Source organism: Bufo bufo, chromosome 2 (genome assembly GCF_905171765.1).
Source record: "Bufo bufo chromosome 2, aBufBuf1.1, whole genome shotgun sequence".
Classification (NCBI taxonomy): domain Eukaryota; kingdom Metazoa; phylum Chordata; class Amphibia; order Anura; family Bufonidae; genus Bufo; species Bufo bufo.
Window position 1 is genome coordinate 541,021,144 of NC_053390.1, and position 21,382 is coordinate 541,042,525.

The following is a 21,382-nucleotide window of genomic DNA, read 5'->3' on the forward strand; positions in this document are numbered from 1 at the left end:
ACTTGCGGCAGTGTGATCTGGCGGGCAGTTCCGTCGTCGGAACTGGCCGCCGGATCCGCCGCTGACTGAAAGCATTTGTGAGACGGATCCGGATGCGGATCCGTCTCACAAATGCATTGCAAGGACGGATCCGTCTCTCCGCTTGTCATGCGGACAGACGGATCCGTCTTGTATCTTTTTTCACATTTTTACCGGTCTGCACAAGCGCAGGCTGGAAGGACGGATCCGGCACGAATACATTCCTATGGGAAAAAATGGCATGTCTGTTTTTTTCGCCGGAGATAAAACCGTAGCATGCTGCGGTTTTCTCTTTTGCCTGATCAGTCAAAACAACTGATCTGAAGACCACCTGATGCATCCTGAACGGATTGCTCTCCATTCAGAATGCATGGGGATAACTGATCAGTTCTTTTCCGATATAGAGCCCCTGTGACGGAACTCTATGCCGGAAAAGAAAAACGCTAGTGTGAAAGTACCCTTAGATAAGTAAAAGCATTCCAAAGTTATTACCACATAAAGTGAGACATGTCAGATTTGAAAAATGGGGTTTGGTCATTAAGGCCAAAACTGTCTGCAGACGCAAAATGCCTGGGCACCTCATACTGGTTATACTTACCACGCTCCCCGGCACCCATGTCGCTTCTGACCATTCGGCCGCCGCTGCATCGCGGGTGATGCTAGGGAGGCTTGTTCCCATTCCGGCATGCTACTGTCTGTACGCCCAACCCCCTCGCCCACCCCAATGCCGGATGTTTTGAGCCGCACAACCGTCGCTGCCTCTCCCCGTCCTGCAGCTCAAAACATCTGGGCATCAGAAGTGACACTGGTGCTGGGGACTGGAGTAAGTATAACCAGTATTAGGAGCCCGGGCATTTTGGGGGGCCTTATAGGGGTTGGATAACCTCTATGAGTAAAACAGGAAAAGATGCTGGAAGCTGTAAATGACTTTCTATGGTCACAGCAGCCAAAAAGTCATACAAAAGGTGTCAATGAAAAAGTCATACATATCACAAGGTGTCAATAAAAAATACAGATCGCCCTGCAAAAAATGAGCCCTCACACAGCTCCTTAGACATAAGTATTTAAAAGTTTTGGGTCAGAATATTGCAGTGCATGGAAAAAAGGTGTTGTATAATCGTACTGACCAGTAGAATGATTTTAACAGGTCAGTTTTACCGCATAGCGAACTACTACCACTAGGGGCCCCCAAGGATCATGAGAATGGGCCACCCAGATGAATGGAGTGGCAGATCATTTATGCACACTGTTGCTCCATTTATCTCTATGGGACTTGCAGGAACTGGAAGAGAGCTGCACGTGGCTATCTCTGACGGTCCAATAGAGATGAATGGAGTGCCAGTGCGTACGCCTGACATGCCGCTCTCTTCATAGGTTGTGGTCCCAATAGTAGTATCCCCATCAATGTATACTTTGGATATGGGATATGGGACACACAGCTTGTAGGAAAAGTAGCGTTGCACTGTGAAAGGATGGTCACGTGCACTGCTCTACTGGACCACCCAGTTTCCTCATGGAATTCAGCAGAATGGAGGAAGTGAGGGACAAAAACAAAGAAAATACACATATAGCAAGTGTTTTTGTCAGCAAGTTACAATGTTTTAACTCAAATTTGGAGAGTGCAGAGGTTTCAGGAAAAACATCAATTCCGGGATAACCCCTATAAGTGATATGTGACTTTAAAATATGTCATGTTATAAAATAAAGAGGAACATGGTATTGTGGGTCTCACAATATTTAACAGCCTCTGCAGCCTTTCCCTTATCACTCCATTACTGTCTGCACTCCCACAGCATCACTGCGAGCATCTCATTAACAAATAAACTGACATCATTTACACCGTTCACATGGAAATGTAACCATAAAGAGGAACTGTAATTTCATTTTTTTCATAAATGATTGGTACAAACAAATCTAAGAAACTTAAGGCTGTATTAGACAGGCGGATTATGCAGGTTATGTTGTGAAGGAAGCGTTCCTTCTCGTCAATCGCCTGCTTGTCAGTGGAAGAGACTGCGGCTATTACATGCTATGGGGAGGAGTGATCGCTAATGCCATCAATAATCCCCATGCTGAATCATTGTTTGCCGGCAGCACATCATGATTAGACAGCACGATCTGCCGCCAGCAAACAATGATTTTTAAACCTGTTGAAATATTGGGATTGCCCAATGAACGAGTTTGCTCGTTCATCGGGTAACCAGCGACGGTAGAAGGCTACTTTCACATCTGCGTTTTCCTTTCTGGTATTGAGATCCGTCATGGGATCTACATTAAGTACTTGGAAGAAAACTCTTCAGTTTTATCCCTATTAATTGTCAATGGGGACAAAACTGAACGGAATGGAGTGCACCAGAATGCATTCAGTTCCGTTTGGTTGCATTCTTATACCGTTTTTCTGTCCAGCATGGGATGTGGAGACAGACAGATCTGACATGAAACACAATAAAAATTCAATGGTGCCGGATCCTGTTTCTCAGACACACAAGAAAATGGATTCAGCGCCCATTGACTTAAAATGGTTTTAGTGCCGTGTCAGTCATGGCTATTTTAGAGCTAATACAATCGGGTCCGTTCAGAACAGATGCAGCCGGTTGTATTATAATAACGGAAGCGCTTTACTGATGCCTGCCGCAGATGTGAAAGTAGCCCAATACTGCCAGATCATCGCTGATTAGCGTAACTACGAATGCTCGTTAGCGATGATCTGGCAGACTATCTGCCAGTCTGATACACCCTTTAGTAATATGTCTTATCAGAGAAAGATGCTTCCCTCTTCTCTTATCAGGATCCTCTCCTACTCCCCTCCCTCTTCACTAACTCTCAATACACTGCTCAGATTCGTCTTCAGTGAGGACAGGCTACAGCTCACTGAAGGATCAGACATTCAGCCCGGCCCTTACAATTTCCTGCCTGCGCCACTGCTCTAATTAGCAGAGCAAAGGGCAGAGGCTTAGGATTGATTCACTCATCTCTAATCAAGAGCATTGCTTCAATTGCTCTGCGATATTCTCTTCAGGTCGGCAGATCAGAGGGACGTGTCCTTTCTCAAGGCGAGTGTCCTTCCCATTGTCTCTGTAACTGTTACAGCTTCTAACATTAGATACAGTTGAAAGATGGAACTGAGCATGTGCGACCGCCACAGTAGGTGGACATACAGATTAAACACTAGGGGGCGCCATTATAACGAAGTAAAAAAAAAAAATAGCTCACTACTGGAGCATTTTTATAACAAATTAAATGCAGAATTCTATTACTATAACATTTATTGGTGACACAACCTCTTTAATAATTGTGGAACACCTCAAGCCAGCATGCGACAAATTAAAAAGCCATAAATGGATCCATAAATCCGTCCTTTATATTGGTCTTTTTTAGTCCACCTCTGGCTTGGCTCAATAAAACGGCATTAAAAATGGCAGTGTTCTTTTTTAAAAAAAAGACTGTGTGTGAAACCATCCTAGGAAATGAAAAGCAACAAGAATCTGTATTAACTTCTCTTATCTGTTTCTTTCCCAGCTTCTCATGGGCATATTCCGCCTAGGATTTCTGTCTATATATTTATCAGAGCCCATGCTGGATGGATTTGCTACAGGTGCTTCACTTACAATTTTAACAGCCCAAGTGAAATATCTTTTGGGAATAAAGATCCCCCGGAGCCCAGGTATAGGAATGCTGGTGACAACTTGGATTAATATATTTAGAAATATTCAGACTACAAATATCTGCGATGTGGTGACAAGTGCAATATGCATTGCTGTATTAGTTGCTGCCAAAGAACTGGGAGACCGCTACAAAGACAAGATTAAGATCCCTCTTCCAACAGAACTGGTTGTGATTGTAGTGGCTACACTTGTATCGCACTACTGCAACCTAAATGAGGTATACGGCTCAAGTGTCTCTGGGGTCATTCCGACAGGGTTCATACCACCAAAAGTGCCCGATTTTGGACTCATGGGTAAAATTGCTGTGGATGCTATTCCTCTTGCAGTTGTCAGCTTTGCATTCACCATTTCTTTGTCCGAAATGTTTGCTAAGAAGTATGCGTACACTGTGAAAGCCAACCAGGAGATGTTTGCCATTGGATTTTGCAATATTATTCCATCATTCTTCCATTGTTTTGCTACTAGTGCTGCCCTAGCCAAGACTCTAGTGAAAACCTCAACGGGATGCAAGACACAGGCTTCCAGTGTTGTGAGCGCAGTTGTGGTGCTCTTGGTCCTACTCTTCTTTGCACCATTATTTTACTCCTTACAAAAATGTGTCTTGGCCTGTATAATAATTGTGAGTTTAAGAGGGGCTCTCAGGAAATTTAAAGACTTGCCAGCTCTATGGCGCTTGAACAAAGTAGATGCAGTGGTCTGGAGCGCCACTGTGTGTTCTTCTGCACTGATCAGTACAGAAATAGGCCTCATGGTAGGAGTAGTCTTTTCCATGCTATGCCTTATTGTTCGCACTCAGGTACCTCACACGGCTATGCTTAGTCACATACAAGACACTGTCTTTTATGAGGACGGTGACAGATATGAAAACCTTCTCCCTATTCCCAAAACCAAGATATTCCGTTTTGAATGTCCTCTCCACTATGCAAACAAAGACTATTTCCAGAAGGCTCTGTTCAAAAAAGTAGGTATGGATCCCAGCCTTGAAATAATTCGACGGAAAAAAATGGAGAAAAAACTTAACAAGGCACAGAAAGGAAAAAAACAAGGAGAACACGTGAAAAACTCAGATAACCATGATATCCACATAGAACTTTTAAATAAGAAAAATGACTTTAAAACTATTATATTGGACTGTTCTTCCATAGCATTTGTAGATATGTCTGGTATCAACACTCTAAAGGCAGTACTGAAAGATTACAAAGAGGTTCAAATCAGCATCCTCTTGGCCTGTTGTAATACATCAGTCATCGATGCCCTACGCAGGGCAGATTACTTTGGAAAAGAAGACAAGGATATCAAGAACATGCTCTTTTATAGTATACATGATGCTGTTCAGTTTGCCAGAGAGAAAGAGTTGGCAGCAACAGACTCTACTGTATAGCTGTAGATGAACTGGGGATCACTGTTTGGCCAAGGCCAAATTCAACGTAAATTCAGTAAAAAAACAATATTTGACGTTTGAATGTTTCTAAACTATGAACAAGTGGGTTACACTTAACATAGATAATATATGTAATATATTACAATGATTTTTATCTTCACTTGTCTAAAAATCTATTCAGTTGTTACAAAGATGAAATAATACTGCACTAAACATGAGGATGTTTTCAAAAAATAAATTGTTTTATGTAATATCTCTACATTTTACATATACTTGGTTTTCTTTTAAAACACAGACACTTGCAGATATAGCATACCGACTATGCCAACATGTAGATGAGTTGGTAACATACGCATTCTACAGAATTGTCCATCCTGGATTGAAAATAAAAACCAAGTGCTCCACATCTCGCCAAAGAAGAACACCCAAGTCTTATACACCTAATGTAATGGGAGCTGTGAGCAGCTAGGTGGGGTGGCAAAACAGGCTCACAGTATACATATGGTTACAAACAGAGCAAAGCCTCCAAAATAGTGAGAATCTAGGTTTTAAATGGTAATTAATGAACGTTAGATGGTACTTTTATGATTTCAGTTCCATCAGGCGAGATTGCCAGCAGTAGCTGCATCCAAGTGTCTGAATGGTGGTCTTCTCATCTGGTGGAAAGATCACAGAACCCCTTTTCTCTTGCTATGGTTATTCCCTTAATTAACTGTCAGACATTTGAACTGCAGGTACAATGTAGCATTTCTACTGAATGTAATACAGGGGTAGCCTCCCAGAAAAGGTGCCCCAGGCACCCCTCTCTAATGTGAATATGACTTCTCATGAGAAGTCCTCAATAATATCATTTGGATCTTGGCTAAATAGGAAGAATACCTAGAAAGCTGAATAACACACGGTGCAGGTTTTAGATATTTCTAGGCTAATCGTGTATTATGGATTGTTACTAAGTGGATATAGATCTGCTGTGCCATTTGAACAGACATAGCTTGGGGTTACACCTAAGGGCGTTATGTAAGTGCCCCCGAACCCCCCCCCCCCCCCGGGTATTCACTCTTTAACCCCTGTACTAGGATCTGGACTTCAGAGCAGGGGAACCACCAGGCTGCTACCTCTTGAAGTAGTCACTGTTCAGGTAAGAGCTTACCCACGGGACTCAAAAGACCCCAGTGCAGAGCACTGAGGTATAAGGCAAAAGTGTAGCCAAGGATAGGCCGAGACCAGTGTAGTCCAAGGTCATGGCAGGCAGCTCAGGGTCAGTATGGAAATCAAGCAGAGGTCCGATCCTACCATAGCCGCAACTGTGCATGTACCACTATCTGTTCAGGGGTCGTTATCAGTGACTGATAGCATTCCTTATATGTATGTATTTGCAGATAGCTGTCAGTAAATATGAAAGAATAATTCCAGCACTGCATCCAGTTAAAATGTAATTTTATTGAATCCAATATAAAAAAACATGTCTGTGCAGAACAGATATAACATGGTATATATCTTTTAGCTAGATGCCTTAAAGCAGGGATGCTCTACCTGCGGCCCTCCAGCTGTTGTAAAACTACAATTCCCATCATGCCCTGCTGTCAGCTGATAGCTGTAGGCTGTCCGGGGATGCTGGGAGTTGTAGTTTTGCAACAGCTGGAGGGCCGCGGGTTGGGCATTCCTGCCTTAAAGGAAATGTGTCATCAGAAAATGACCTATTGTTTAAATCCCGTTTTTATGTTTAACATATTTTTAAGAATTTTTGATGATGTTATTTTTATTTTCCATGTCAATATCTGTATTTAACCACCTCAGCCCCCAGTGCTTAAACACCCTGAAAGACCAGGCCACTTTTTACACTTCTGACCTACACTACTTTCACCGTTTATTGCTCGGTCATGCAACTTACCACCCAAATGAATTTTACCTCCTTTTCTTCTCACTAATAGAGCTTTCATTTGGTGGTATTTCATTGCTGCTGACATTTTTACTTTTTTTGTTATTAATCGAAATTTAACGATTTTTTTAAAAAAAAATGACATTTTTCACTTTCAGTTGTAAAATTTTGCAAAAAAAACGAGATCCATATAGAAATTGTGCTCTAAATTTATTGTTCTACATGTCTTTAATAAAAAAAAAAATTTTGGGTAAAAAAAAAAATGGTTTGGGTAAAAGTTATAGCGTTTACAAACTATGGTACAAAAATGTGAATTTCCGCTTTTTGAAGCAGCTCTGACTTTCTGAGCACCTGTCATGTTTCCTGAGGTTCTACAATGCCCAGACAGTACAAACACCCCACAAATGACCCCATTTTGGAAAGTACACACCCTAAGGTATTCGCTGATGGGCATAGTGAGTTCATAGAACTTTTTATTTTTTGTCACAAGTTAGCGGAAAATGATGATTTTTTTTTAAATTTTTTTTTTCCTTACAAAGTCTCATATTCCACTAACTTGTGACAAAAAATAAAAACTTCCATGAACTCACTATGCCCATCACGAAATACCTTGGGGTCTCTTCTTTCCAAAATGGGGTCACTTGTGGGGTAGTTATACTGCCCTGGCATTCTAGGGGCCCAAATGTGTGGTAAGGAGTTTGAAATCAAATTCTGTAAAAAATGACGAGTGAAATCCGAAAGGTGCTCTTTGGAATATGGGCCCCTTTGCCCACCTAGGCTGCAAAAAAGTGTCACACATCTGGTATCTCCGTATTCAGTAGAAGTTGGGGAATGTGTTTTGGGGTGTCTTTTTACATATACCCATGCTGGGTGAGATAAATATCTTGGTCAAATGCCAACTTTGTATAAAAAAATGGGAAAAGTTGTCTTTTGCCAAGATATTTCTCTCACCCAGCATGGGTATATGTAAAATGACACCCCAAAACACATTCCCCAACTTCTCCTGAGTACGGCGATACCAGATGTGTGACACTTTTTTGCAGCCTAGGTGGGCAAAGGGGCCCATATTCCAAAGAGCACCTTTCGGATTTCACTGGTCATTTTTTACAGAATTTGATTTCAAACTCCTTACCACACATTTGGGCCCCTAGAATGCCAGGGCAGTATAACTACCCCACAAGTGACCCCATTTTGGAAAGAAGAGACCCCAAGGTATTCGCTGATGGGCATAGTGAGTTCATGGAAGTTTTTATTTTTTGTCACAAGTTAGTGGAATATGAGACTTTGTATGAAAAAAAAATCAAAAAAAAAAAATCATCATACCTTGGGGTGTCTTCTTTCCAAAATGGGGTCACTTGTGGGGTAGTTATACTGCCCTGGCATTTTCCAGGGGCCCTAATGTGTGGTAAGTAGGTAAATGACCTGTGAAATCCTAAAGGTGCTCTTTGGAATATGGGCCCCTTTGCCCACCTAGGCTGCAAAAAAGTGTCACACATGTGGTATCGCCGTATTCAGGAGAAGTTGGGGAATGTGTTTTGGGGTGTCATTTTACATATACCCATGCTGGGTGAGAGAAATATCTTGGCAAAAGACAACTTTTCCCATTTTTTTATACAAAGTTGGCATTTGACCAAGATATTTCTCTCACCCAGCATGGGTATATGTAAAATGACACCCCAAAACACATTCCCCAACTTCTCCCGATTACGGCGATACCAGATGTTTGACACTTTTTTGCAGCCTAGATGCGCAAAGGTGCCCAAATTCCATTTAGGAGGGCATTTTTAGACATTTGGATACCAGACTTCTTCTCACGCTTTGGGGCCCCTAGAATGCCAGGGCAGTATTAATACCCCACATGTAACCCCATTTTGGAAAGAAGACACCCCAAGGTATTCAATGAGGGGCATGGCGAGTTCCTAGAATTTTTTTTTTTTTGGCACAAGTTAGCGGAAATTGATATTTTTTATTTTTTTCTCACAAAGTCTCCCGTTCCGCTAACTTGGGACAAAAATTTCAATCTTTCATGGACTCAATATGCCCCTCACGGAATACCTGGGGGTGTCTTCTTTCCGAAATGGGGTCACATGTGGGGTATTTATACTGCCCTGGCATTCTAGGGGCCCTAAAGCGTGAGAAGAAGTCTGGAATATAAATGTCTAAAAAAATTTACGCATTTGGATTCCGTGAGGGGTATGGTGAGTTCATGTGAGATTTAATTTTTTGACACAAGTTAGTGGAATATGAGACTTTGTAAGAAAAAAAAATAATAATTCCGCTAACTTGGGCCAAAAAAATGTCTGAATGGAGCCATACAGAGGGTGATCAATGACAGGGGAGTGATCAATGACAGGGGGGTGATCAGAGAGTCTATATGGGGTGATCACCCCCCTGTCATTGATCACCCCCCTGTAAGGCTCCATTCAGATGTCCGTATGTGTTTTGCGGATCCGATCCATGTATCCGTGGATCCGTAAAAATCATACGGACATCTGAATGCAGCATGACAGGGGGGGGTGATCAATGACAGGGGGGTGTGATCAATGACAGGGGGGTGATCAGGGAGTCTATATGGGGTGATCACCCCCCCTGGAAGGCTCCAGGGAGATGCCTGTATGTGTTTTGCGGATCCGATCCATCTATCAGTGGATCCGTAAAAATCATGCGGACATCTGAATGGAGCTTTACAGGGGGTTGATCAATGACAGGGGTGTAATCAATGACAGGGGGGTGATCAGGGAGTCTATATGGGGTGATAACCACAGTCATTGATCACGCCCCTGTAAGGCTTCATTCAGACGTCCGTATGCGTTTTGCGGATCCGATCCATCTATCAGTGGATCCGTAAAAATCATGCGGACATCTGAATGGAGCTTTACAGGGGGTTGATCAATGACAGGGGTGTAATCAATGACAGGGGGGTGATCAGGGAGTCTATATGGGGTGATAACCACAGTCATTGATCACGCCCCTGTAAGGCTTCATTCAGACGTCCGTATGCGTTTTGTGGATCCGATCCATCTATCAGTGGATCCGTAAAAATCATGCGGACATCTGAATGGAGCTTTACAGGGGGTTGATCAATGACAGGGGTGTAATCAATGACAGGGGGGTGATCAGGGAGTCTATATGGGGTGATCACCACAGTCATTGATCACGCCCCTGTAAGGCTTCATTCAGACGTCCGTATACGTTTTGCGGATCCGATCCATCTATCAGTGGATCCGTAAAAATCATGCGGACATCTGAATGGAGCTTTACAGGGGGTTGATCAATGACAGGGGTGTAATCAATGACAGGGGGGTGATCAGGGAGTCTATATGGGGTGATAACCACAGTCATTGATCACGCCCCTGTAAGGCTTCATTCAGACGTCCGTATGCGTTTTGCGGATCCGATCCATGTATCAGTGGATCCGTAAAAATCATGCGGACATCTGAATGGAGCTTTACAGGGGGTTGATCAATGACAGGGGGGTAATCAATGACAGGGGGGTGATCAGGGAGTCTATATGGGGTGATCAGGGGTGATCAGGGGCTAATAAGGGGTTAATGAGTGACGGGGGGGTGTAGTGTAGTGTAGTGGTGCTTGGTGGTACTTTACTGAGCTACCTGTGTCCTCTGGTGGTCGATCCAAACAAAGGGGACCACCAGAGGACCAGGTAGCAGGTATATTAGACGCTGTTATCAAAACAGCGTCTAATATACCTGTTAGGGGTTAAAAAAAACACATCTCCAGCCTGCCAGCGAACGATCGCCGCTGGCAGGCTGGAGATCAACTCTCTTACCTTCCGTTCCTGTGTGCGCGCGTTCACAGGAAGTCTCGGCTCGCGCGAGATGAAGCGTATATGCGTGACTCTGCGCAGGGCTGCCACCTCCGGAACGCGAATCTGCGTTAGGCGGTCCGGAGGTGGTTAAACAAACACCATAAAATCCAGCAGTTTTCACACTGGCCATTAAGCCTAATAATAGGCAACACTTCTTGGTCTGTACAAATCACTTTAATGCAGTTATCTGCTTATCTACAGTTGCAAGAAATAGTATGTGAACCCTTTGGAATGATATGAATTTCTGCACAAATTGGTCATAAAATGTGATCTGATCTTCATCTCAGTCACAACAATAGACAATCACAGTCTGCTTAAACTAATAACACACAAATAATTAAATGTTACCATGTTTTTATTGAACACACCATGTAAACATTCACAGTGCAGGTGGAAAAAGTATGTGAACCCCTAGACTAATGACATCTCCAAGAGCTAATGACATCTCCAAGAGCTAATTGGAGTGAGGTGTCAGTCAACTGGAGTCCAATCAATGAGATGAGATTGGAGTGTCTTGGTTACAGCTGCCCTGCCCAATAAAAAAAAAAAAACACACTAGTTCTGGGTTTGCTTTTCACAAGAAGCATTGCCTGATGTGAATGATGCCTCGCACAAAAGAGCTCTCAGAAGACTTATGATTAAGAATTGTTGACTTGCATAAAGCTGGAAAGGGTTATAAAAGTATCTCCAAAAGCCTTGCTGTTCATCAGTCCACGGTAAGACAAATTGTCTATAAATGGAGAAAGTTCAGCACTGCTGCTACTCTCCCTAGGAGTGGCCGTCCTGTAAAGATGACTGCAAGAGCACAGCACAGACTGCTCAATGAGGTGAAGAAGAATCCTAGAGTGTCAGCTAAAGACTTACAAAAGTCTCTGGCATATGCTAACATCCCAGTTAGCGAATCTACGATATGTAAAACACTAAACAAGAATGGATTTCATGGGGGGATACAACAGAGGAAGCCACTGCTGTCCAAAAAAAAACATTGCTGCACGTTTACAGTTTGCACAAGAGCACCTGGATGTTCCACAGCAGTACTGGCAAAATATTCTGTGCACAGATGAAACCAAAGTTGAGTTGTTTGGAAGAAACACACAACACTATGTGTGGAGAAAAAGAGGCACAGCACACCAACATCAAAACCTCATCCCAACTGTGAAGTATGGTGGTGGGGGCATCATGGTTTGGGGCAGCTTTGCTGCATCAGGGCCTGGACGGATTGCTATCATCGAAGCAAAAATGAATTCCCAAGTTTATCAAGAAATTTTGCAGGAGAACTTAAGGCCATCTGTCCACCAGCTGAAGCTCAACAGAAGATGTGTGTTGCAACAGGACAACGACCCAAAGCATAGAAGTAAATCAACAACAGAATGGCTTAAACAGAAGAAAATACGCCTTCTGGAGTGGCTCAGTCAGAGTCCTGTCCTCAACCCGATTGAGATGCTGTGGCATGAACTCAAGAAAGCGATTCACACCAGACATCCAAAGAATATTGCTTACTGAAACAGTTCTGCAAAGAGGAATGGTCAAGAATTACTCCTGACCGTTGTGCACGTCTGATCTTCAACTACAGGAAACGTTTGGTTGAAGTTATTGCTGCCAAAGGAGGTTCAACAAGTTATTAAATCCAAGGGTTCACATACTTTTTCCACCTGCACTGTGAATGTTTACATGGTGTGTTCAATAAAACATGGTAACATTTAATTCTTTGTGTGTTATTAGTTTAAGCAGACTGTTGTTGTGACTTAGATGAAGATCAGATCACATTTTTTTAACCAATTTGTGCAGAAATCCATATCATTCTAAAGGGTTCACATATTTGTTCTTGCAACTGTATACACAGAGGGGATATCATTACAGGCAAGATTAGAATGGCAGATAAGACGGGATCCACCAATCACAATAGGCTTATCTATTCTTTCCTTGTACAATGACTTCTGCACAGGTTTTTTCTCCCTGGCTGTGACGCTCTGCGCTGCGATTGGACAGCGCTACAGCAAGGGGAGAAGGAGACGCCCACAGAGAAAGACTGCATCTCCTCCCCATTGCTCTGATGCTCAGTATTAGCATACTGAGCGCAAAATTTGCAAGAAGCCATAACGGGGCGCAGGAGCGCTATTTAAAAAAAAAAACAGGCAGGGTGGCAGCACAGAGAGGGGTACCCCGCAGGTACAGATATTTATCTCACTTACTAGAAACCAATGATAGGTCCTCTTTAAATATCCTCCATGTGCATCATGGCCAAGCAAGCCTTGCAGGCTGGGAGAAGAAGGAGTGGGGTGTGTAACGCCCCAGAGTGGTATTACCACTCCGCACCCCGCTAATGTCTCCTATGGTCTAATACAATGTCACCTTATGCATTTATTTCAGGTCCTGTACACTGTGCATATTTATTTCTTGTAACTGTTCTTGTTCATGTAATTAACCTGGTTCACCAGAAGGTGGCAGCAAGCATGGTAGAGCTACATTTATAGAGAATAGAACCCTTCTTTCCATTCTAACTCTCCCTCTAAGGAGTGGAGGGGACTAGTTAGTTAGAGGTCAGTTCAGTTTACCCCCTACCAAGGTACAGTGTGCAGCAGGTGCACGTCCCTGCTGGACGTGCCTTGCCTAAGCCAGCCAGAGCACCTTCAGCTCTGCTGGATGTGGAGGCCACAGCTTGGAACCTCTGAAGCCAGGAGGAAAAGTTCCCTGGATTAAGCTAGAGTCAGACTATAAAGAGAGAAGTTGCAGCAGACAGCTAAAGCAAAGTTATTCAGTCATCCTGTCAGCACACCTCAGGGAAGAAATTCGTTAATTTCGAAACGCGTTAGAGGTTTTTTGGTCTGAGGAGGCATCCATCCTTAGTGTGACGTCACACGGAAGTAAAGTCCTCGTGGATCACCAGCTAGGGTTTCCCTCGCGCGCACGAGTCACCGGCCGGGACTGCGCACGCTTGCAGAGGAAACCTGAAGACACAGACATCACAGTTATTCTCCAGTACGAGTACCAGGAAGATTAGTGAGGACTTCGTAGGTCAGTCCGTTACAGGCAAGTGACCATCTCTTGCAAATTATCTATGTAAGTTGATCACTCATCAGGTTGATCAATTTGGACTGACACCGGACACTATTTTAATCAATAACAGTGGACACATAGTAGGGGACATCATTTGATGTGCTACCTATTATGACATCTATCATTTGACACTGTTTAGTCAGCGCGGTCTATCTATTACGTTGGTTTCTTTGTAGCAGAGTTGAGTTTGTTTGCCTGCCAGAGTTAATGCTAAAGCCTGCTGGGAACCAAAACCAAGCCTGAAACTGTTGGAGAAACGTTTATTCAAGTAAAGCTGTTATTGAATTTCATCACAAGGTCTGGACTTAATTTATTTCTCCATCCTCTAATTCAACTACCCTCTATTTGTCTGCTTCGGACAACAACGCCTGGGGTTACAGCGTATCTGGGTAGGAGCACCGCTACACGTGCACAAAACATTAAGAGACATTATAGGCCACCCTATATCACTTGGACATTCCTACATCTGGGTACCATCCACTATATCACTGAAAGGGCATCACAAAACACTTATCTCATCTTAAGAGGGACCCCTTGCCGCTGTCGTGCGTCGCATTTGGCGTCACAAACAGGATGAATCTGTGTGTCTTACTACAAGGCCTATAGGATATACAAAAAATTAATTTACAGAATTTTCTGCGGAACAGCAGGCGCAGAACTGTGCGTGCCGGCGTCCGAGGGGTTAATCAGCCATCTTTAGTGGTGATGGCGTATCTTCTTCTACCAGCCCAGAATCTGGAAAGTAATCCGCTGGAGCAGGAAACTACAGCCCTGTCCACAGGGAACGTCAACCCAGTGCAGGGAAGGGAAGTGGAGACTCCTCCCCAAAAGCCCCCCCTTTGTCACCAGTTTGTGCTAGAGAAAAAGGAGACAAGATGGCGCTCCCTCAGCCGAACTGGGAAGAAATGTATTATGGCGACGAAACACCTGAGTCGCTAAAAAAAGCACCAGAGATCCAAGTATCCCAACTGGTCCGGAAAGACCGGGGTCCGCAGCATTCCCCATGCTGGCTGGCGCAGCGCGGGCGGCCGGAGTTCCCACTCCGCCGCCCAAGAAGCATGGCATATTTGAAGGGCTAAATCCGATGGTGCCCAAATAGGTAACAGCCTGCCCTAGCAATATGTGGGATTACCGCAGAGCGATTAAAAGATTGGGCGGTCCGCGTATGGGACCGACCCCAGCCCCGGGACCTGATCCTAGAGATAAAAAAAAGGAGCGTGGTGTGGTTTTCTGTAGAACGAGGGACAGGCTTCATAAGGGATGAAGAGACCGGGCAGGAGTTTTTGTAAACCGACGCTCTGTGAAGCGCCCTTATCTTCCTCAGGCCTGCCACAGCCTCTACAAGGGGGACGTTGTGGAGTACACCCCCATGGAGTCCCTCCAGGGGCCATTCGCTGTAGCCGTGACCCTCCAAGAGAAACCCCTGGTTCCAGTGTCATCACCGGAGCACTGGCAGGAGGACCCAGCAGCTGCTGGACATGTCAGATGCCTGCAGGAAACCGCAGGAGGAGTGCTACACTTCCGAGACACCCCCCCAACCAAAGCCTCTCATCCCGGGACTGCCTGTACCCCCAACATTAATTCAACATTTGGGATGTGTGTCCAGCGCCTCCTTCGCATTTAGTCCCACAGTGGTGGCATACCAGCTGCCTTGGAAAAAAGAGCCACTGATGAGGAAGGTCGTCCCGGAGTTGTCCCTGAGACCACCTAAAGAGGAGGACTACCAGCCCCCATGCAGTCAGAGGTACTGGACCCCTTCATGATGGCAGGAGCATTCGCCCCTGTGAAGCAGAAAGTCACGGCGGCGATGAGGAGTGTGACAACCAGGACCTTACCAAGATCTGACAGTAGGTGTCGCCAGAACGCCACCATTAATGCCAGGACGGATTATCAAAGGCAGGACAAACCTCTTATCCATTTCTGCAGCAGCAGCAATGAGGATCTGAGGTCCTTCCTCTGAAGAGCTCGTCTTCAACAACATCATTTAAAAAAAAACAAGGACTTCTGGGAGCCACGGCGTTGACTACTCCTGAAGGGTGAGGAAATGTTGGCTCCGTTTTTATGTTTTTGCTGCCTTTTTTTTGTCCTCACCCGGATGGTCATCTTTAGTTAGGACTCCCCCATCTGAAAAAAAATCCCAGTTGCGCTCAACAGCACCCAAAATTCCTTTTTTCCCCCCTTCTCAGGTTAATTGGGAGCCCCGTTTGCTAAAAAGGTTCTCATGACCTGTGTGTCTACTTTATACCCATGTGGATTACAAATACCATTATTGCCTTATGTGGATTTTTGTTTCCTGCAGACATTACTACCTCATTTGGATTACAAATAATGATGTTACGTTATTTCCCATGGATTAACAAAGGAACTTTTTGCACTACTTAATTCCCGTTTGGTGCATTTCATCCGCCAACATGAAAGAAGAGACTCTTATGTGATTTTATTGCATTATTTAATTGCATTAATTATTTGCATTATTTAATTGCAGTATATATATACTGTATGTGCACTAACCCTTTTAAAGTTTTCAGCAACGTTAAAGTATTGTGCCCATTGTGTGTATTCTTTTGCAGGTGCCGCAATGTGATAGTATGCACCTTAATTGGACTGTGCACTTTATACTGTTAGCCAGATATCTAGCGACCTTACTTTTGCTCATATGAACTCCCTTTGAGGACGTTAATACTAATGGTTCTTATGTTACCTTGTGTTAGCTAGAAAGCCTAGGTATTGTATTATTGCTGCACAGGGGGAACCAAGTGGTAAGTCACAAGCAGGTCTAACATCGTCAAGGGTGACCCGCTGCTACTGCTAATATGTGTTTGGAGGTATTAGTACTCCTGGAGGTATGGGAGAGCACTGCCTCCTCCTCCTCCTAATTTGTGTATGTTCTAAGGCCTTGTGCATTGCCAAGGAAAATTTCGTAGCTACCTGTTTAGACATCAAGATGACGAAGCGTAAAGCATGATTAGACCTTGGTGCTAGGAAGGGAATACAGGTTGAAGCCACCCTTCTATTTGCAGGCGTCTCATAGCATTGTGGAGGGATTACAGTACATGACACCCCCATGCTTCCGGTGGTACTAGAGCTCGGTATCCACAATGGGAGTATTTGAGTGCTTGGTGCAGACATTTTGGTTTACTGGTTTATGCCGAGAGGGAAAACAGCGAATAGACACCCTACTCACAAGGGCAGAAACCTATTGGTAGCTGTCTTTATGTCAGTCTTTATATACATGTTCCTACGCAGCACTTTAACTTTTTCTTGGTACCCTTAGAGCACACCCTAAGCACAAGCCGAGGGCGGCTTGGGATTTAACTAAGGGGGAATGTAACGGGGTGCGGGTATTACCACTCAGCACCCCGTTACTATCTCCTATGGTCTAATACAATGTCATCTTATGCATTTATTTCAGGTCCTGTACACTGTGCATATTTATTTCTTGTAACTGTTCTTGTTCATGTCATTTACCTGGCTCACCAGAAGATGGCAGAGCTACATTTATATAGAATGGAACCCTTCTTTCCATTCTAGCTCTCCCTCTAAGGAGGGGAGGGGACTAGTTAGTTAGAGGTCAGTTGAGTTTACCCCCTGCCAAGGGAGAGTGTGTAGCAGTGTGCCTTGCCTTAGCCAGCCAGAGCATCTTCAGCTCTGCTCGATATGGAGGCCACAGCTTGGAGCCTCTAAAGCCAGGAAGAAAAGTTCCCTGGAATAAGCTAGAGTCAGACTACAAAGAGAGAAGTTGCAGCAGAGAGCTAATGCAAAGTTATTCAGTCAACCTGTCAGCTGTCACAGTCTCTCTGGGACAGGGGACAGAAGATCTAATAGACTAGCTGGTTTTCCCCTACCTTTTGGTATTAGGCCTGAGGGAGTCTCCTGTTCCTTCAGCTGGGAAGAAACAGGTCATCTCTTGTCCTTACACTATTTCCAGGGCCCTTTAGGGTCAGATAGGGCCCTAGGTTCCAGCATATGAACATTCCTACCAATGAGCTCTGTTCATACTTATAGTAGTCAGGGCTCGGTTTAGGGATTCACTAGGTGGTGACCTTTTTCCCTTTCCCTAGTTTCCAGGCCTAGTACCTTTTCCCTTCCCTCTTGTGGTTGGTGTTGTCACGGCGGGGAGTGGGGAAAACCCCCCACCGTGGAATATCTGTGGCTGCAATGCCAGATAGCAAGGAACAGGTCACCTCCTAATGTAACCCTGAGCTCTCCCTAGACTCCTAGCGCATGAGCCGCCTCAGAAGGTAAGGGGGCTCATGCCCACCAACCTAGGACCCTGCTATTCCTGCTACGCCCTAGGCCTGATGACAGGGCAGAGAATACCTGTGCATCCGCCCTAGGGCGTAGCAGGGATAGCAGGGTCCTAGGTTGGTGGGCATGAGCCCCCTTACCTTCTGAGGCGGCTCATGCGCTAGGAGTCTAGGGAGAGCTCAGGGTTACATTAGAAGGTGACCTGTTCCTTGCTATCTGGCATTGCAGCCACAGATATTCCACGGTGGGGGGTTTTCCCCACTCCCCGCCGTGACATAATAATAAATAAGGGTGACTCACACAGACATAATCACAAACAGCCCAGGAGCAGAGCTCCACACCAAGCTGACAACCAAAATCAAACTGACCTTCAGGCTCAACCACACCAACATATAAGGAGGCCAGAGGTCACACCCACAACACCTACCAGACACACCTTAACCCCGTGCATACCAAAATGGGGAAACACCACATCCAAGGAAAAGTGCCTCACATGCAAACCACATTGCCAAAGGCAACCGCATGTGAAGACACAGAGTCACGACCTAACCACGGGTCGTGACAGGTGTAGAGTTATCTATCCACATCGCGCCGTGACATCAGCACAGCAGAGCCAGAGAGCAACAAATGTAGCAAAGTTGAGTTTGTTTGCCTGCCAGAGTTAATGCTAAAGCCTGCTGGGAACCAAGACAAGACAAGCCTGAAACTGTTGGAGAAACGTTTATTCAAGTAAAGCTGTTATTGAACTTCATCACAAGGTCTGGACTCAATTTATTTCTCCATCCTCTAATTAAACTATCCTCTATTTGTCTGCTTCGGACGACAACACCTGGGGTTAAAGTGTATCCAGGTAGGAGCACCGTGACACGTACAAAAAACATTAAGGGACATTATAGGCCACCCTATACCACTTGGCCATTCCTACATCTGGGTACCATCCACTATAACACTGAAAGGGGCCCGGTGCCCTTGTTGCTTCACTGCAAATGGCGTCACAAAACACTCATCTCATCTTAAAAGGGACGCAGGTGCCATCTCTGGGAAGCAGGTAAGTAAGCTTCTCTTCATAGGTCTGGCCAAGAGGCGAAGTTTTCCAACAACCACCCCCCCCCCCCTCCTCCTCATTCCTGGACAACCCCTTTGAGGTTAGGAGCCTAATCATAACCTAAATACATGCTCCAAAAAGCCTTCCTTTTAAAACACTTGTTTATCACATGACCAATTGCAGGGGCAGAATGGCCATATTCCCTACAGGGAAATCTCCTGGTAGGCAGATGCCCATGGGGCCGCCAGGTACTTAACAATTAGCTTTAGATGCCCTCCTGAATTTAAGTATATCACTGTCCTCTGTATGGTGATAGGGCAGTATTTTATGTTGCACTGTGGTATTTGGCTTTGCTGGGGGGTGGGTTATTTTGCGCTGCATTATAGAATTATCCACCTACTTCTGCTTTCCCTACTTACTCATGGCTTGTGTTGGCCCTGCTTTCTGTCAATTTGGACTTGCCTACAACTTGGGGCCACTTTTAGGATGTTTTTTCTCTAGGGCCACTTTAAGTTCCCAGTCCGCCCCTGACCAATTGATCACATATAATTAACAACTATTATATTGTTTTCTGAATTGTTCCATGTAATGTAAAATCAATGATGAGTGATTACCACACCCCTTTAGGGAGGTCTGGTCGGATTAGACACTTGATCTTGCCACAAGAGGGCCAAGAGGACAAAGTGCTTCCACCGCTGCCCTATAAAAAAGCTTTGTGTAGTCTACCTCGTAGTGAGAGATCATTGACTGCTAGACTTGTCTCTACTATGCACTCAAAAACATTTTTCCCAGTTAAAAGACTTTGAGGGGCGGCATCACTGGATTGAGTGAAGCCAAATAGTTGTTTTGACTAATTGCCCATCATCTAGGGCCTTCTGACTTTGCTGTTAGCAGGTGTTGGGAGCAGTAGTTACATGAGAGCTTGCACATACCCCCAACAGGCTCTGGATGGTTAAGACAGACCACCAGTGAGAGGATTATTTGCTCTGCTGACAAGCATAAACAGCTCAAACAGTTACACCATCCAGATACATGTGGCACCTTAATTACACACCCCTTTCCTTGCCAGATCCATTTCCAGGCACTTAGCGGAAGGAAATTTGGTGTCATGGAGCCCTTTACTTGTCCTTTCCCAAGAATGTCTCTCCCAGATTGCAACACTTCCTTGTCCCTCCCGATCCACAGATTTTTTGTGCTGTCCACAGAGAGGTCTTGTCCATAAAATGGCTGTTGATGGAGGGTCATGTGACCAGTCAAATCGCCTCTCTATGATTTCTCGTCTGTTCAGATACACTGCACCTGCCATCTGCACTTGCATTGTTGGGAGTTTAGTGCAGGTGCAGTGTGTTTGAATGCAGGAGCCATCACATGGAGGTGATTTTCTTGGTCACATGGCCTTCTATTAGCGGCCACCTTATGGACAGGACCTCTATGTGGACAGCACCGAAGATTTGCTATAAAGGGGCCATGGCTTATGAAATATAGCAAACGACACAGAATATCAGCAAAGGCAGTGGCTTAGCTATCAGGGAAGCGGCTGCTTCGGGGACCGAACTGAGGAGGGGCCCGGGAGCAGCAGCGGGGGGGGGGGCATCAGGGCCCTATTAAATATTTTCATTTATTTTTCTTATTTGGCTATTCCAGGGCCGTCTTTAATCTTGATTGGACCCTGGGCAACCCCACAGATCATCCCCCCACCCCCCTTGTACTTGTTCCGCTGATCCGCTCTGTACTTGCGGGCTGCGCAGGCATGAGTTCAGTCACTTCAGTACGCAATCACGGGTCTCGCGGGATCACGCGCCGCAGGACGGGATTGCGCACCGAAGTGACTGAACTCTTGCCCGTGCAGCTCGCAAGTACAGAGCGGATCCGCATAACAAGTCCAAGGGGGGTGGGGGTAATATCTGTGGGGTTGCCCAGGGTCCAAACAATATTAAAGACAGCCCTGGTGCTATTCCAATCTTTCCCTGACGGTGGTGGGGTGGTTCCTACTTCTGAGGCACGTTTGTATGGCTGCCTGCCTTCTTGCTCAGCCACCCTGCATGGTTGAATGGCTGCCCGCCCTTCCACCCAGCCATATTGTATGGCCGCCCAGCCAGCCGCACGTTTGTATTCCCGCCAAGCTGCAGCTTTGAATTGCCGCCCAGCACCCACCTCTGAGAACCGCTGCTGCTTGCCTGCAAGCCAGAGCCAGGAACCTCCTGCTTCAGACTCTCTGCCAGCTTTGGTGAGTCTGATACCCTGGACTGTGCCCCACCCTACA

At 45.2% G+C, this 21,382-nt stretch overlaps 2 protein-coding genes across 3 annotated transcripts in view; one reads left to right on the forward strand and one right to left on the reverse strand.

Moving 5' to 3' along the window:
- SLC26A1 (solute carrier family 26 member 1) overlaps positions 1 to 5,142 on the forward strand; it is a 93,907-nt gene extending 88,765 nt beyond the window's left edge. For both annotated transcript variants that reach the window (XM_040418031.1, XM_040418032.1), the window contains one exon: positions 3,538 to 5,142. In XM_040418031.1, coding sequence (XP_040273965.1) covers positions 3,538 to 5,064 — 1,527 coding nt within the window. In that variant the 3' untranslated portion in view covers positions 5,065 to 5,142. The remainder of the gene's footprint in view (positions 1 to 3,537) is intronic.
- Positions 1 to 21,382, reverse strand: part of IDUA (alpha-L-iduronidase) — a 249,301-nt gene that overhangs the window by 213,883 nt on the left and 14,036 nt on the right. The gene's annotated exons all lie outside the window — the stretch shown is intronic.